General features: G+C 34.0%; 2 protein-coding genes across 2 annotated transcripts; one reads left to right on the forward strand and one right to left on the reverse strand.

Moving 5' to 3' along the window:
- Positions 1-3,379: 3,379 nt before the first annotated feature.
- On the forward strand, positions 3,380-6,764 carry LOC110736754 (U-box domain-containing protein 9-like). Its single transcript, XM_021917051.1, has 2 exons — positions 3,380-4,066; positions 5,182-6,764. Exons 1-2 carry the CDS (start codon positions 3,698-3,700, stop codon positions 6,268-6,270), a joined length of 1,458 nt encoding a protein of 485 aa, XP_021772743.1. The 5' UTR covers positions 3,380-3,697; the 3' UTR covers positions 6,271-6,764.
- A 3,945-nt stretch (positions 6,765-10,709) lies between these two features.
- On the reverse strand, positions 10,710-14,978 carry LOC110736755. Its single transcript, XM_021917052.1, has 4 exons — positions 14,598-14,978; positions 14,292-14,519; positions 11,355-11,621; positions 10,710-11,203 (listed from the first exon to the last, which is right to left on the reverse strand). Exons 1-4 carry the CDS (start codon positions 14,601-14,603, stop codon positions 11,150-11,152), a joined length of 555 nt encoding a protein of 184 aa, XP_021772744.1. The 5' UTR covers positions 14,604-14,978; the 3' UTR covers positions 10,710-11,149.
- Positions 14,979-16,229: the final 1,251 nt, after the last annotated feature.

Raw genomic sequence — 16,229 nt, forward strand, 5'->3', positions numbered from 1 at the left:
GTACAGACAATTTGACTGACATGCACCATATATCACTTCAATTTCTTGGGTTTAAGCCTCTAAATTTTCTTATTATGGTCCCTCCATTTTTCTGCCTTTCACCATCAAAGTGCCAATAATAACAGGCAAAAATATGTTGTCTTTTAGACTTATTTGCTTCATAATGATGGTGAATTTATGGCCCATCCTCCTATAATTTTAACGACAACCTCATATTGTTCATGTTAGTAGCTAGTACTACAACCTAACACGGGGCAAGGATCATATTGCGTTAGACTTTACCTTTATTTATTTCACATACGTATTAGTATATAAGTTCAAATAAGTCTCAATAAAAATATAAGTATATTAAAGTTTTAGAAAAATTAAGGTTATTTAAATTCAGTTTATTTTTACAAATTTAGATCTCTTAAGAAATTCAATGCTAATAAACTCAAATGTTTTATTATAGGTTTAGGATAATTTTGGTAAAGAGTATACACTATAAGCTCAAATAAGATCGTTAGGATAATCTGAATGATAGAAATTCGCATGAATGACACATTATAAGACTAGACTAATGAAATCTTGAAGCATGATAACCGAAGACTTATGAATGAATTATCGTCCGAATATATATGTGTTTGTTGATTCCTACGTACCAAAAAATAATTCGAAAGAGATATGAACACATGGAAACTTGGAAAGATCCATATCTTACATGAATTTGATTCACGGGTAAGTTAAAGTATAGTAGAAGCCTTTTAAGTAAAGATTATATGGTTTATATTGCTTGCTTCTAAATTCGAGTACTAAACATGTCAGAAACACTAGAACCAAATTCAGCCCTAAATTCTTTTACGTGAATGCTTTTATTATATGAATTGGTTTCTTTATTTTAGTACTCCAAAAGTTGGTGAAGAATTTTGGTCTTGGACTCTTTTTTTCCGTAGAATTTTCTCTCTTATTGGGAAATTCCATGTAGTGTTTACGGGGAGATCGAGGACAATTACATGATTTATCTATAAAAAATCATTAAACATTTTATTCCATCCTCATTAGTTTAATTAGAGATTTTTAGGGTGGTTTGGTTCGCACTGGGTAAATGGAATAGAATGAACAAAGAAAAAGGAAAAATATGGAATGAAAATACCTTATATTCTCATGTTGTTTGTTTTAAAAACAAAGGGAAACAATCCCACCAGTCCCACCACCACACAACCACCTAATTCATTCACTTTCCACCTTTTCCAGCCACCATCCATCCACCAAACCACTCGCTGCACCTCCCCAACCATTCGCCGCCCCTCCCATGCCCCTCGCCGGCCCCCGCCGTAGCTTTCCCCTCCCCCGAAAAACAACCCTTAGCCCCAAAAAACCTTAGAAACTAGTCTCACTCCCCGTAAAACCCGTCGTCCGGCCTTCCCCCCACCCTTGAAACCCTAGCGCCTAGGGTTTCGAGGGTGGGGGAGGGTCGGCCGGCCGTTTTACAGTGAGGGATAAGGGTTTTTTTAGGCTTTTACGGGGATGGGGGGATAGGGTTGCGGGAGTGCGGATGGCCGGCGAGGGGAAGGGAAATGCGGTGAGGGGTGGGGGAGAGGCGACGAGTGGTGACGTGGCTGGCCGTGGTGCGGGTTTCCGGTGATTTGGGTAGGTAAGAGGGGTGGTATGGTGGTGTAGTGGTGGCTAAGGAATGGGAATGAAAATACCTAGGGGGTGGGGAATCAACTTAGAAGGATTTGGGGGAATGAAGAGGGTAAAGGGAATGGGAAAAAAGGCCTAATAAACAACAACAGAGGGAATTAAGGCAGTTGATTCCCATTCCCTTTGATGAATACCCCTAACCAAACGGCCTCTTATTGTTTATGAATTATGTTAAGAAAAAACTTACAGAGTAATATATAAGATACGCATAATGTGAGAATTTTGATAATCATGCATGTCGTAATTTATTGTCTATGAAAGCTTATCTTAAGTGATTGATGGATACACCTAACGTGCGCAGAGTAATCCCATTCTAACGTAATTACTCCGTAAATATTAAAGTCTCAGATTATTTCATTAGCAAATATTTTCACGTGTCAAGATATTATTAATTAGTTATTAAAGTCATCACATGGGCACAAAATTTAAAGAGATTTTAGAGAGTTAACAAACAAATTTTCTAAAATAACCTAATCACGAGAGGAAATATTAGGTTAGTGTGATTTGTTCATTGTAATTAATCTTGTTGTTTGCCCTTTGTAATCTCTACTTAAAATTATGCACATACTCGTGAATAAGTTGCAAATACTTCCAAATCTTTGATGGAAATTTAGGTCCCCTATAGGGTTTCTCCTTGGGAGGTTTTTTTTTTTTTTTTTTTTTCCCTCTAGGGTTTCTCTCTTGGGAAGTTTTTCTAGCCTCTATAGCTAGTTTTTTTTTTTGCTTTTCTGAAGGTTTTTTCCTTCATTCTTTTCCTTTTCTCTCTTTCTCCTTCAATTCATCTCTTTTCTTCTGATCTCTTTTGTGAATCTTTGTAGGGGATTCTATCGATGTTTTTACCAGTGGTGAGCCTCGAAAAAACTTTTAAATTGCTTTCAATAAATAGATCTCATCTTTGAGATTGTGGTTATTCTATTAGGGTTAATTTCTTTTTGTGTTTGTCTGTCGAAGATTGAAAATTTAGGGTTTCATAATCTCCGTAAGTATCTTGAATACCATATGAGTATTTTCACTCAAACAACTATTCATCAATGGATCTCAAGCCGAATTAGTGCTAACTCACATATTGTATTGCTTCGGATGAAGTTTTTTATTAAGGCGATCGTCGATCGAATCTATGATGTAACTAGTTCTAAGGTGATTTGTAGTTGTGTTGGAATACTAATGTTCCTCGGAATTGTTTGTAAGTATCGTTTGGCTATCTTTCATTAATAAAATCTTTATTCTTCTTGTAAAAAAAAAGTTGCAAATACTTCCTCCGTTTTTCATTTATTGCACCATAAGGACTTTTACACTATTCACTTAATCTTCTTTGCCCATCATTTGTAATTTATCTATTAGGAAAAACATAGTTATGTGAGATCTAGTTAGATTCGTCTCGAAATCTACTTTTCAAATATTGTTTTTTTTTTTTAATTTTTACTAAAGTATAATTGAAGATATTAATAGTAAAAATAATACATTGACAAGCATAAAATCGCTCATGGTAAAATAAAAAAAACGGAGGAAGTAAAAAGAAACGGAGAAAGTGATAAACTTGAGCTATGGCCAAACTCCAAAACCAAAGTGGGTTAATATGCCGCCAACAAGTCATAATTCAAAGTCCACTATTGATGATTAACACCGTAGAAAATAATGCACCCATTTTATTTCCAAGTGTCATTGCTGATTATAAAATCCACGTGCATGGATTGTTATTTGATCATAAAATTAAATTATTTATGTTTCTTAAAAAAATTAAAATCACTCTTTAAATAAAAATCCAAAATTTCTCTCTCATTAAATAACCTCCTTTGGGCCCTCATCTCCATTTTTCTCTTTCCTTTCCGCCTTTCTCCCCCAAAACACCAAAAATCACACAACCAACGCTTGTTTTTTTCACCCAAATTACCAGGAACTACAAATTCAACAATTTTATTTATTTATTTTTTGATTTAGTAGAGAGAGAAAGTAAGTTTGATGAAACGTGAATCCCCAGAAATTCTGTGTAAAAAAAAAAATTACAGAGAAAAAAATGGCGAAGAGTGAAGCGATGGGTGTTTCAGATGGAGAAGTTTTGATTGAAAAGGGCAATAATAATAACAACAATGGTAATAGAATCAAAGCCAAAGAACTTAAGAAGGATTTGCTGACACTAGTTATGGAAATTAATCAAGAAGAAGATGATGATGATGAAGAAGTTGAGAGAGAAAATGGAGTAATTCTGGGTACAATTGATAAAGCAATTCAGGCATTAACTGCATTGAAAGAGTTGAAGTTGAAGAAATCGAAGAAGAAGCGTGCACTTTCTTCTCAGTTTGATCAGTTGAATGTTCCTGATGAATTTCGTTGCCCCATTTCTAGAGAAATTATGAAGGACCCTGTTGTTTTATCTACTGGACAGGTTCGATTTCTTTCTGGGTTTTTGTTTAATTTTTCTGGGTTCTTGTTTAATTTTTATGGGGTTTAATTGATTTTTTCTGGGGTTTTTTAATAGTTAATTAATTGTTGTTGATATATTTTTTTTCCTTCCCTCTAATTTTCTGGGTATTTTTTGAATGTGGGAATATCTGTGGGTTTTTCCTCATTTTTTGTTGGACTGTCGGTTTGGCATTTTCCTGCATAGTACATGAACTTTTCTTGTTTGGTGAACTGAAATTTTTTATCAGTCGGTGGATTTTCCCGAATTTCTGGGTTTGAAAACTTTATTTTAGTATAGTTTAATGTATGAAATGGAAGTTATGTTGTTGTTCTGAAATTTTGTTAACTGATGAAATATCTGGATGGTAATCTTTAGTTTGGTATGGTTTAATCAGAGAATGCCAGCAGTTTTAGCTGTAGCAGTGTCTGTATCCACAATTCCAATTACTAGAACTAAAAAAATTGGTTAGAAATTATAAAAAATTAACATTACAATTAAAACTAACAGTGGTTGAGAAATTCTGCCTTATCCGTAATCTTGGGGTTAATCTTTCCATGTGCTTGACTGATACTAGAATGTGGAGGGAAAGGTCTTAATTAATGTGATTGTTCTGTGTTTAAGTTTATTAAATGATTTTAATAGTAATGGTGGAAATGTGTAATGATGTTATTGATTCACTATCTAATTATATATGCAATTTGCCGAAATTGGAGAATATGGTGGCTTGTTTTGGAGGATAATATGTGAATCTTGTACTGTAAGAGTGGTTTCTATATTTGATTGCGCTTTTGTTGTTGACGTCATTGTGAAGCTTTTTCTTAAGATAATGAGATTATTCATTGGATGATTGATGAGAGTTAAGAGCTGTATCAAGTATCGATAGGACATTAACGAGAATCATGGATTTTTGCTTGGGGCTGATTTGCAGTGGATTCATTATAGTGGGTTTAAAAGGAAAATGAATTTGCCATTTAATGTTCGGGGTTTAGTGTTTATAATTGGTTTGCTTTATTGCGCTTTTTGCAACCCCTATGAATTTTAATGTAATTTGATCTGATTTGGGTCTTGATTTATGAGATATCGTCCTCCATTTGCAGACTTATGATCGGCCATTCATTCAGAAATGGTTAAAAGAAGGTAATAGAACTTGTCCTCAGACCCAACAAGTGCTTTCTCATATCGAGCTCACCCCTAACCATTTAGTCCGAGAGCTGATATTACAATGGTGCAAGGATCATGGAATTGAACTCCCTCCCCCCCTTCAGGATGTCAATGATGGATTCGTAACTGATGCTGATAGAAATCATTTGAATATGCTTCTGGACAAAATGTCTTCTACTCTTTCTGAACAAAAGGAAGCTGCAAAAGAGATCCGTATGTTGACCAAGCGAATGCCATCTTTTCGCTCCTTCTTTGGGGAGTCCACTTATGCGTTGCCGCAGTTGCTGGGCCCTCTTACAACCGCAGAAAGCCTTGAGGATCATCCTGATCTTCAAGAGGATCTTATAACTACTATATTGAATCTTTCTATACATGACAGCAATAAGAAGCTTATTGCAGAGTTCCCAGCTGTCATTCCTTTACTGATTGAATCTTTGCAATGTGGGACCATTGAAACAAGAGCCAATGCTGCTGCTGCGCTTTTCACATTGTCTGCACTCGACGAAAACAAGCTTCTTATTGCTGAACTGGGAGCTTTGAAGCCTTTGATCGACCTTCTGGAACAAGGGCATGAAACAGCCATGAAAGATGTGACATCTGCACTCTTTAACCTGTGTAAAATACGGGAGAACAGGGGTATAGCTGTACGTGATGGGGCAGTTAAAGTGATACTAGAGAAACTCAAGGAGCGGGTGCATGTCTCTGAGTTATTGGCTATCCTTGCTTTTCTGTCAACCCATCATTTAGCAATTGATGAGCTAGAAAATCTTGGTTCAGTGGATTGCCTGCTAAGTATAATAAGCGAAAGTTCGTGTGAACCAGATAGGGAAAACTGCATTGTGATTCTGCATGATATCTGTGGATACAGTCGTTTTGCTCTGAAGGAGGTTCGGGATGAAGAAAAAGAAAAAGGAATCATTTCTAATCTTGCGGAGAATGGAACTTCAAGAGCCAGAAGGAAGGCTAATGGTTTGCTGAATAAGTTGAGGTTGAACAGACGCATTAACTACACCCATACTGCTTGAAGCATGTTCCATAAGAGAGTTTTGTACATATTGCTGCGTCGTTCAGTCTTTGTATACATGTAAAGTTGGATACTACCTCGGGGGTGAATTGGCGGTAAGTTCTGTTCCCTACCCTGCCCCCGACTCTTTCAGCAATGTACAGTACTACTACTATAGCTACTACTGCAAAGTTTTGGTTTCCATTTGTTTCAAATAAGAATGGTTTGTCTGTGATCAGAAGGGAGAAATTCAATGCTTTTCAGTCATCAATTGAATTAGTTTTTAGCCTTTCTAAGTTCTCTCTGGCAATAAGCCCGTTGTGGATAGGACCACCGAATGTAGTTGTGATTATCACAATTAGCATTTTGGTAAATATATTTCTGTGGGCCACTAAGTGGGGTGATTTGCTTGCTAATTAGCTATAAATGAACAGATTGGAACTCTGCTTGTTGTTTTCAAAGCCAATCTTTTGCTAGTGTCGGTCGTCCTGCACATAATACATTGATTGATTTGCACCCCTCTTCTTCAAAGTTGCGCCTTTTTTTCTCGTTATGGTGATGTCTTTCTGCTTCTTGTGATAATGACATATTATAGTGGCTGAGAAAGTTGTTGCAAGTGGAGTTGAATGTCTAGAAATCACGGGAAAAGGAATGGAACCAAGAAGCAATTAGAATATTGTTTATATAACTAGTTATTCTAGTTTTATAGACCCAGGTTGGTGTGCTTTTCAGCATGATGCATAGGTAGTTTGGGGGTGATTTTCATGCATCTCTTTTTTTATACCATTGTCGCACTAGATTCTGATTTTGGAATGAGGTTGTTGCGAGCAATGATGTCTTGTTTTTGCTCGTTTCTTGTTTGAAGAAAGATAAATAGAGTCCTCATGTTGATTTTGTTTGACCCCTTTGGGAAACTCCTTTACCCTTTCTCGTAATCCTTGGGTCTGATGTCTTGAAAACTAGGTTACTACTCGGACAGTCGGACTGAATTCAGTTTGGATCACAACAGATTGACTAATACGGGTTAAGATTTTTTGTGAGTCAGGTCGTAGGAGATCAGATACAACTGTTGGGTTGGTTTTGCAAGGTCTAAACAAACTATAGTCGTTGATTGAGATAGGCCCACCTCAAGAAGAGCCTCCTCTAGAGTATATAATATTCTTTTTGTTTGTGTGTGTTATTCAAGTTGCATCTTGGCGTGCATTGCTTATGTCAAATATCTTACCAATGCACCCACTGAACACAGATATTTAAGATTGTGAGTTTTTTAAATTTGTCGGCAATTGGTAATTGGTCCTTAATTATTAGTTTTTACTATAGATTTCAGAGTATGGGAAAGTTGGTGATCCTTTGTAAAATTCTTTGCTTTTAATTTTGGGCCTTCAACTTTTTTGATTTACTTTACCACCCTTTTGATTTCATCCAATCAAAGTGGGTTATATTTTTGGTTGATAAGAGATTCCAAATACAGTATGAAGTTTCTAGGTCAGAAACATTGCACCATAGGACGATTAGACTACATGCTGATGGGGTGCTCTGCTTTTCCACCATTGACATGGTCAAACTTCAATGAACACCAAACAACTTAATTCGGCCAAAACAAGTTTAAACGTTTGTATTCGACTATCTTCATAGCCCGATTATAGGTTTAAATGCTTATATTCGACTATTTCCATAAGACCCACAAGAGATAAGATCGGTTTAATATAAGCTGCCAAAGTTAATTGATACTCACGGAACATCTAATAACTTGAATATATAGATCTTATATACAACAGGTGTATATCTCGAACATGACAAATTGGATGGTAAGCGTGAGACTTTAAAAATGCCAAATGTTAGATGGGGAATGGGGGGTTGTCGGTTGAATTTAGTTAACAGTTGATAGACGACTTCCAACTGAAGGGAGTACTGAAAAAAGAGTGTCGTGAGAGAATCTTAAATTCTAAATATAATAATAATTGTACTCATTCATGTTATGACAACGTAGATGTTAGTGTTATGTTATCACAGCTTTTATAAGTGGTCCCCTCCTTTATTCTCTGTGAGTCAGTTTGAGAGTATTTGGTGTCTTTAACGTATGAATCAACTCAACCTTTACTACAGTACTCACTATTACGTCACTTTAAGGTCTTCTGTTGAGGCCCATTGTTTCATCTGTTGTTGCAGTCTTATAAATATAGCATCTTTTTTGCATTAAAAATGTCTTCAAGGTGGCTAAGTTATTAATCATCTAATACTGAGCTAATCCATTATTTAGTTGAAGTAATAAGATATTAGATTGACAATTTTATATCTTATTATGGAGTAACAACTCCTCCAAATAGTTGCCGATATTAAGTTAGTTGCTACATCGTTGTTATACATCTTGTTAATTAGCTTTGGTAAGCAAATTTGCTTTATATAGCTAATTAGCTTTGGAGATACGAATTCGATTTTAAAAAAAAAATGTTTAAAAAATAAAATGTCGATGTAATAATATGTTGATGTGGATGTGGCATGACATATTTTTGTATGAGCAATTGATTATAAAGATGTTTGATGAAATAAATTATTGATTTTGTGTGGAAAAGTTGATTGATGAATTGTACACTCTATTTCATCTAGTTTAAATTGATTTTGTTGGAATTTGGAAGGTTACTATGCTAATAGGAAAGGGACCAAAAGATAGTGGCAAGTCAATGAGCATTAAAAAGGTATTTCGTATTACTTACTATGAATAAGTGAATAATACCACTCTTATTCGTGGGCAAAAAAAAAAAAAAAAAAAGTCATTCTCACTCTACCCACTTTCTTACTCCTCTTTCTCATTTTATCTCATGGGCATTTAATTTTTACAACTTCTCACATATTTATGGGCTAAACAAAAACCGACACCACTCTTTCTCTTATTTTCTCTCTCTCCTACCCATTATCATCATCTAATTTTTTACTCTAGATAATTCCCTCTCCTACACACTCACGGCACTTTTAATTTGCTGACCCAGCTTTTTTTTTTTTTTTTTTTTTATTTTATTTGCATGGCACCAACCAACCATTACTATGGGCATTGCTATGGGCATTTCATCACTTCCTCATGGACATTTTTTTTTTGTGCTCATGAGTGGGAACCAATAAATCCAATTTTTTATTGTAAAATACTCCTCATAGGCAAAAAAATATCCATGAGTGAGAGTGCTCTAACGACGAGATTAGATAAAAACATTTACATACACTAACGGATGCAGTAGTATCCTACTTGAACTTATCGTGAAACTACTTCCTAGGTTAAATGAAAATAAGGTTAGCCGAATAAAATAAAAAACATCCTCTATACCTTTACCTAATTGTCCAACTATGCCCTATATGGCTCATGCAAGTCATGGTAAAAGTTTTAATTTTGGCGGTCATCACCGTTCACCGATCAGAAGAGTTGATGATAGAATTCATGCTATAGTTGATAAACCCATTAATGATTTATAACCTTACAAAAAAGTCTTTATTGTTGGACCGATTTAACTTTAACATGTGATATGTGATACTTGTATTTTGTATTAAGACTGGACCATGCCAGATTGCCAGCCTCTGGTTGTATCTGTCGGCCCAATTATGTGCTACTTTTCTACTTTGTCCTACTACACTCCTACTGCCTCATATTGCTTACTCTAGCTTTGTTTCTTTCATTGCTTTTTTTGCTCATTTCAATTTTACTTTAAGCTAAAAAGTCTGAGTAGAAATTACTTTATTTATTTTATATGATTTCCCCTTCAGCTCTATTTTTATTTTGATTATCATCTAATTAGCTTTAAGTATCATTAGTTTAAAGTATTAATGTGGTTGTTTAGGTGGATTTAAGAAGTTTCGCGTTTTGATTTGCAAATGTTACAATATCAAATACAACTCCTTAGTTATGTAGAAGATGCCGTTAATCATAATTAATACTCCCTCCATTCCAGAATATTTGGAATGTTGGGATTTTTTTCACTATGCATGTATTAGCTAGGACTATATTTTTTTACTAACATAATAAAAATATATTTTATACGAATTGTAAAATTTGTTATTAGATAGATATTAATATAAAGTTTCATAATATAATTTTTAAAATATAATTTTTATTAATATTTAATTATATAAAATTAAAGTCAAACTAGTAAATTGGCATGTGTACAAAGTTGATTATGTTGGGACAAAGGGAGTACACGCAACTTATTTAGAATTTTAGAGTACAGTAGATTTTCATTTCAATATTTCATTTATCTAGTGAGAGATGTATACTATATAGCCATTAAATTTCACTTTCAAAAATCTTATCACCAAACAAGCAATTTATTTTCCATAAGTATATGATATAGCTTTTCGTTGACTTTGCACCAACAGTTCATGTAAATACTTATTTGTAAGAGTGTAATATTTTTAAATCTTTCGCAAGTTAAGCAATTTACCAAGCACTACTAATTCATTCAAAATACAAAAAATGTGTAAAGTACTTGTAAGAAATTTTTCTGTTGCATCGTAGATTCCATGAAAAGACCAATAGTACAAGCATGAAAATTCTTCTCTAAGTACGACAAATTTTCAAATGGCGCACCTTAATAATCATGGTACGTAGTCAATGGCTAACACTAATATTTTCAACATTTTGGCCTACCTTTGAAAACTTTGACACCCCAACTTCTCGTTCAAAGTGGTACACTACCAAAATATGACAATATAAGGATGTAAATATAGACAATCAAGCTTATCTCTTGACTAAGCTCTAAATGTTCATAGTATAGCTTTACTACAATTCAAAAGGCTACCAGTATATAGATTGTATATATTACATCGACCAGCCGAAAACCGGAATTCTAATCTTTGCATACAAGGGAAGCTTCTACAAAATACTCGTTTTGATTTTCTTCGGTTTTATGTCACTTGCATTAGACTGCACAAGGGGGAACCAAGCATCTTGAAATAAATCCTAGTCTTCTCTTCTGCATCAGACAATCAATGTACAAAACATTAGTCATACGTAGAATTAATAGTCACGCTGATAGTTTACTGTATACGTTAAAATGCGACTTCAATAATGTGATGCAAGTACATGAAAGTAAATGAGTAAGAAATAATAATGTATGTACGTACTCGCTTAAGGAGCTCCGGAGAGATCTTATAGAGATCTTCATCAACAGCTTTGGGAGCTCTACGAGGCGGGGCGGCTGATCCGGCGTCGTATTGGTACTGCTGTTGCTTCTTCTTAACGGCTGTTACAGCTTGACGAGGTTGACGTTTGACTCCTGCTTCTGATGAAGGGATCTCCGTTACAGTAACGTCAAACACCTTCCCTGCTTGCTTCCTATTTCCTTCCTTAACATGTGCATTATTTCCTGCTCTCTTTTCTCTCCCCTTCCCCTGCACAAATGCACGTGACACATTAAGTCTTCACCAAGACATCGATTCTCGGGGTATTATGGGATTTTCCTAACTAAAAAGATCGACGTATCTGAGATTTTGATACCATTACTGAATTGCTCTTATAAAGTACGGAGTAGTTTTAAAACGTGACAACTATTTCTATATAGACGGAGTATACTCCGTAGCCAACCGTCACATAAATCCAAGTCTCCCATCCATTCTAACCAAAACTAAATAAACACACAAAGAATACATAGGATTCATTAATTGCAATTTATATTAGTAGTACCATTAAAATCAATCAAAAAAAATAAACCTAGTAAAAGTAAAATTCCCAAAGATAATAAAAGTAAGATTAGGTATGGGTCAAAGTCATGGAGGCCCACAACCCATATAGGAGGAAATGGGTGGGATCCGAAGAAAGAGGCAAGGGAATTAAATGCGGGTTGCTTGTTAAGATGGTATGATGTTTGATGTTTGCGGTTGTTGTAAACGTGAATGCTGTCAATTATCATGTGAATGTGGAGCCGATCCATATATTTCGAATTATGTAGAATTTTATATCACATATTTTGTACTCTCTTAATATTAAAATTAGTACAGTATAATCAGTAGTAATGTAGTACTATTATTAAAAATCATTACTACTCCGTAACATGTTGGATGACCCCAAATTCTGCCACCAATTTATCAGTTCAGTAAATGGGATGTTGGATGTATTGCTAGTGTTAGAGAGTACACCTTCATTATCAACTTCCTCTGTTTAAAAATAAAATGTTATTACAGATCTCAACTCGTAAATCACTAAGAAAATTACATTGTTTTTATCATTTTTTCTTTTATACGTAGTTCTTCCTTTATACCCCCTCGTCCTTACTAAATGTCTCAATCTATAAAAGATGTGATAATAGAAGAGCTAACATGTTGATTATTTTTCTTTTTTTTTTTTTTTTTTTTTTTTTTGTGTTCCATCCGTTTTACCCTTTGGGCTATTCCGAATTTGAGACTCGTTTCTGAATGATTAGGTTACAGTCCCTCTCAATTATTATTGCGGGGAATCGAACATGCGGTATTCCCTACCAAGTATAGCTCAGTAGCTTCAATCACCACTACACTAACAGCCTGTTAGTACTAACATGTTGATTATAAATATGGGCTTTATGGCTTATTTGTAGTTATCGGTTTTCAAAATCTAACATAAACTCATATAATGACTTATTCTAAGTTCATTATGATCTTAATTACTTTTTTAAAGTGATACCAAACGAGCTATAAACTTAGGGTTGTAGAATTGTAGTGTTATATATATATATGTGGACTTTGACTACTCTGATATTTATGTTTAGAATAAATGACATGAAATTAATTAGTGTATCTACTTGATTGTTTGGACAAGAAAGTAAAGGGGTTAGTTTACCTTCTCTAAACACTTTTTTCTAAAAAAATCCTACAAGAATACTAGTCAAAGCTATAAACAGGTGATCTGAGTACACATTATTGTAAATATTTTGACATGAAATGAAATGATAAGATTAATACAGATCCTCGTTTGAGTTTCAATCTGGTTTACGCAACATATCTCAATCAACCCTCACCACCATGCACTTTCACATGATTCTCATTAATGCTGTCTTATCTTCCCTTTAATTTCGCCTAGCTTTCTCCCTCACTTATATTATCACTCCTACTCCGTACCCTTAACACTTTTTTAACCAAGTTACCACCTCTTTTTAGCTTTTACGATTGTAACTTAAATTATATTATCGACGTAACAATTAATACGGAGTATATATGTATATATAGATTATTTTAACTTTTAAGTGATACTCGTGGTAATTAATGATCCACGGTCTACACTTCATAAGTATATATGGAATGACCGAATGAAGTATACTACTAAAAAAAAAAATTTGCACCCCTTCTCCGTGAGGGAGTGCTTAAGACACTATGTACATACTTCGTATATTTCTTTGATTATTTGATAGAGATATGATATCCTTATTACTACGTAGTATATGACCCCGTGACCAAGAATTCATAGTATGTCCTAATGTATCAGAATCAATTGAGCTAACCGATATTAATACGGAATATGTTATTAGTGACCAACAAACTATCCCAAATACAAGTACTAAGTACATATGTTTATGATTTTACATTTATTTCTATTAAAATAAAAATGCTAGAGATCTAGACTTGAAAAAAAAAGGTTTGAAAAGCAAAGGCTGACAAAATCTTATCGCAAATGTCAGTAATCCTAAAATAATGCATCGTAAAATAGACTGCCTTCCATTAAATTCAACTATGTCCACCTATTATATTTTCATTTCATATTAACAACACCAATTTCTAATATTGGCAGCCTTAAATTCTGTATATTCTATAATTCTGTGAAAAAAAAAAAAAAACAAAATTTTCCAAATTTATACTCGTATAAAAAAGTAGTCAACAAAAGTAGACTGCATTTGATTTCCCACCTCATAAGTCGTACTCCGTAATATTGAAAGAATGAATGAATACCAACAAAATCTTAAACTCCTGTTAACTTCTTTTCCTACTGTTTTAGATCTCCTACTTTCTTTTGCTTTTATTTTTTAGCATTAATAAATAAATAGATATTAAAATAAAATTTAATACTTGAAATAATTGGTTAAGTGAGAGCAAAACCTGTTTAGGACGAGGTTTGATGAAATCAACGGTGTATAAATCATCATTAGGATGCTGATTTTGATTATGATTATGATTATGATGATTATCACAGCATTCTCCTGAGGATGAGCTGTACCGGATTAACCCCGCTTGACGTGCACATTCAAAATACTGAGTTATGGGTAAATCGTTTACATGCTCCCAGTTCCCAAACGCCGGAATTTGACTCCCTCTTATCTTCGATTCCTGCACAAACATTACCATAAACAAACTCAACTACAATTCAACCTTCAAAAAAAAATACTAAGAATCATTTTCACTTACATCCATTTTTCTAGAGAGAGAAATTAAGAGTAGAGAATTCCAGAAATATTTTGATGAGAGAGAAATTTTAAGTGATAGTCCTACAGTTTGAGGGACACTGCCTTTTATATGGAGGGAATAATAATATGGTTGGGTTTTTTATTTTTTAATTTTTTTGGGGGGGATTAGGAACTTGGGATATTGTGATTAGGTTTATAAAGAAGTGGGAGTTTATTGGTAATAAAGTCAACTTTGGGGTTGAAAATTTTGTTTTCTAATTTTTTATTTTTGTTTTCTGGTTTGTTTTTGATTGTTTTCTGACTTTGTTTAGCGAATGAGTAGCTTAGAATATGGGGATCTATCGTGAACGAGGGGCCACCATTGTTTGGCGAGTTTACATTTGTAGTCTCTCATTAATCAAGTGCTAATCCTAAGTAGATGATTTACTATTAGTGTTGTATCTTGACCTTTAATAACGTTATTTGACCCCATTATTTTAAATTATTTTAGCTTAGTCGATCGAGTAGAAATACTAACTCACGCTCTACCAATTGATGTATGCATACGTAGCTGATCAAATATTGCATACTCGTACATATAACTCCTTTTACGTCATGACAAATGACAAATAATACTACTGATAACGTCGAACACAAATCTTATTCTTAGTATCGATAATCTGATAACTATTGACCAATTAAAAATTAAGGTCGTTGACAAATCAATTGCAAAAATGAAGTGAATTACTGTCAGTGAAATGATTAGCAAAAATGCTGGCAATAACATGATTGACGCAACAATCAAGTGAGAGTTAAAACATGGGTCCTTGTCCTTCACGTTAACTCTTAACGGGCCCAAATATGAAATTTATCATTAATTACCAAAACAGAAAAGTCTTAAACCATGATTGTTTGTGTAAAAATAAAAAAAGAAAGGAAAATACGAAAAGGGTAAAAAGTTGAGAATGCAAAGCCCCAAAAAAAGGTATTGCACGATTTACGCGATAGATTAGACAAGGACAAGCTGAGCAGCATGGCCTCTTTCTTTCTCAAAAGTCCAAATCCAAACAGTATTTACAACAGATAACAGGGAGTAGGGTAAAATCTAAAATTGTGAAACTTTTGAGTAAAGCCAATCTACTTTTTAGTTTTCTTTTTCAAGAACTAACACTAGATTTCATTTTTACAAAAAACATAAACCAAAAATTAAAAAATTAAAAAAAAAAAAAATAAAAAAATCAAGTTATTATGAAATGAAGCCATCTTTTTCTTTTTTGTGTTAGGCAATTTAGTACAGTAGAGTTTAGCTATGAAATGGAATTAAAGTATAAAGCTATTCTAGGCTTTGTAGCTAGGAAATGGAAATAAAGTTATGTACTTGTTGAAAAGGAGTAAACATTTTGTTTTAGTGAAAGTTATTTATCTTTGGATCAAAATAGGGTGTGGCTAAATTAATCATCTATTACCAAGTACAGTATTCAATATTTATTGTTGAGGCTTGTGAAAGAGATGGGCTATCAATCCTAAAGACGAGGTGTAAATTTGAAGTTTAGTTTCAAATGTTGAAGGATTTGGTCAGTATTGTGAATTGTGATCCTTTGCTAGCAAGATTGTTGGACATGTTAGTTACTCTTCTTAAAGTAGGGCACGAGTC

The sequence above is a fragment of the Chenopodium quinoa genome, unplaced genomic scaffold, assembly GCF_001683475.1.
Source record: "Chenopodium quinoa cultivar QQ74 unplaced genomic scaffold, ASM168347v1, whole genome shotgun sequence".
In the NCBI taxonomy this organism is placed as follows: Eukaryota; Viridiplantae; Streptophyta; class Magnoliopsida; order Caryophyllales; family Amaranthaceae; genus Chenopodium; species Chenopodium quinoa.

Excerpts from the sequence above, each read along its gene's own strand:
- LOC110736755 (XM_021917052.1), bottom strand. Across the intron at positions 11,622-14,291 it reads TCAAACCTCGTCCTAAACAG|GGGAAGGGGAGAGAAAAGAG; the intron begins GTTTTGCTCTCA and ends GCATTTGTGCAG. Across the intron at positions 11,204-11,354 it reads CTCCGGAGCTCCTTAAGCGA|AAGAGAAGACTAGGATTTAT; the intron begins GTACGTACATAC and ends TGTCTGATGCAG.
- LOC110736754 (XM_021917051.1), top strand. The coding sequence starts at position 3,698 with ATGGCGAAGAGTGAAGCGATGGGTGTTTCAGATGGAGAAGTTTTGATT. Across the intron at positions 4,067-5,181 it reads TTGTTTTATCTACTGGACAG|ACTTATGATCGGCCATTCAT; the intron begins GTTCGATTTCTT and ends CTCCATTTGCAG.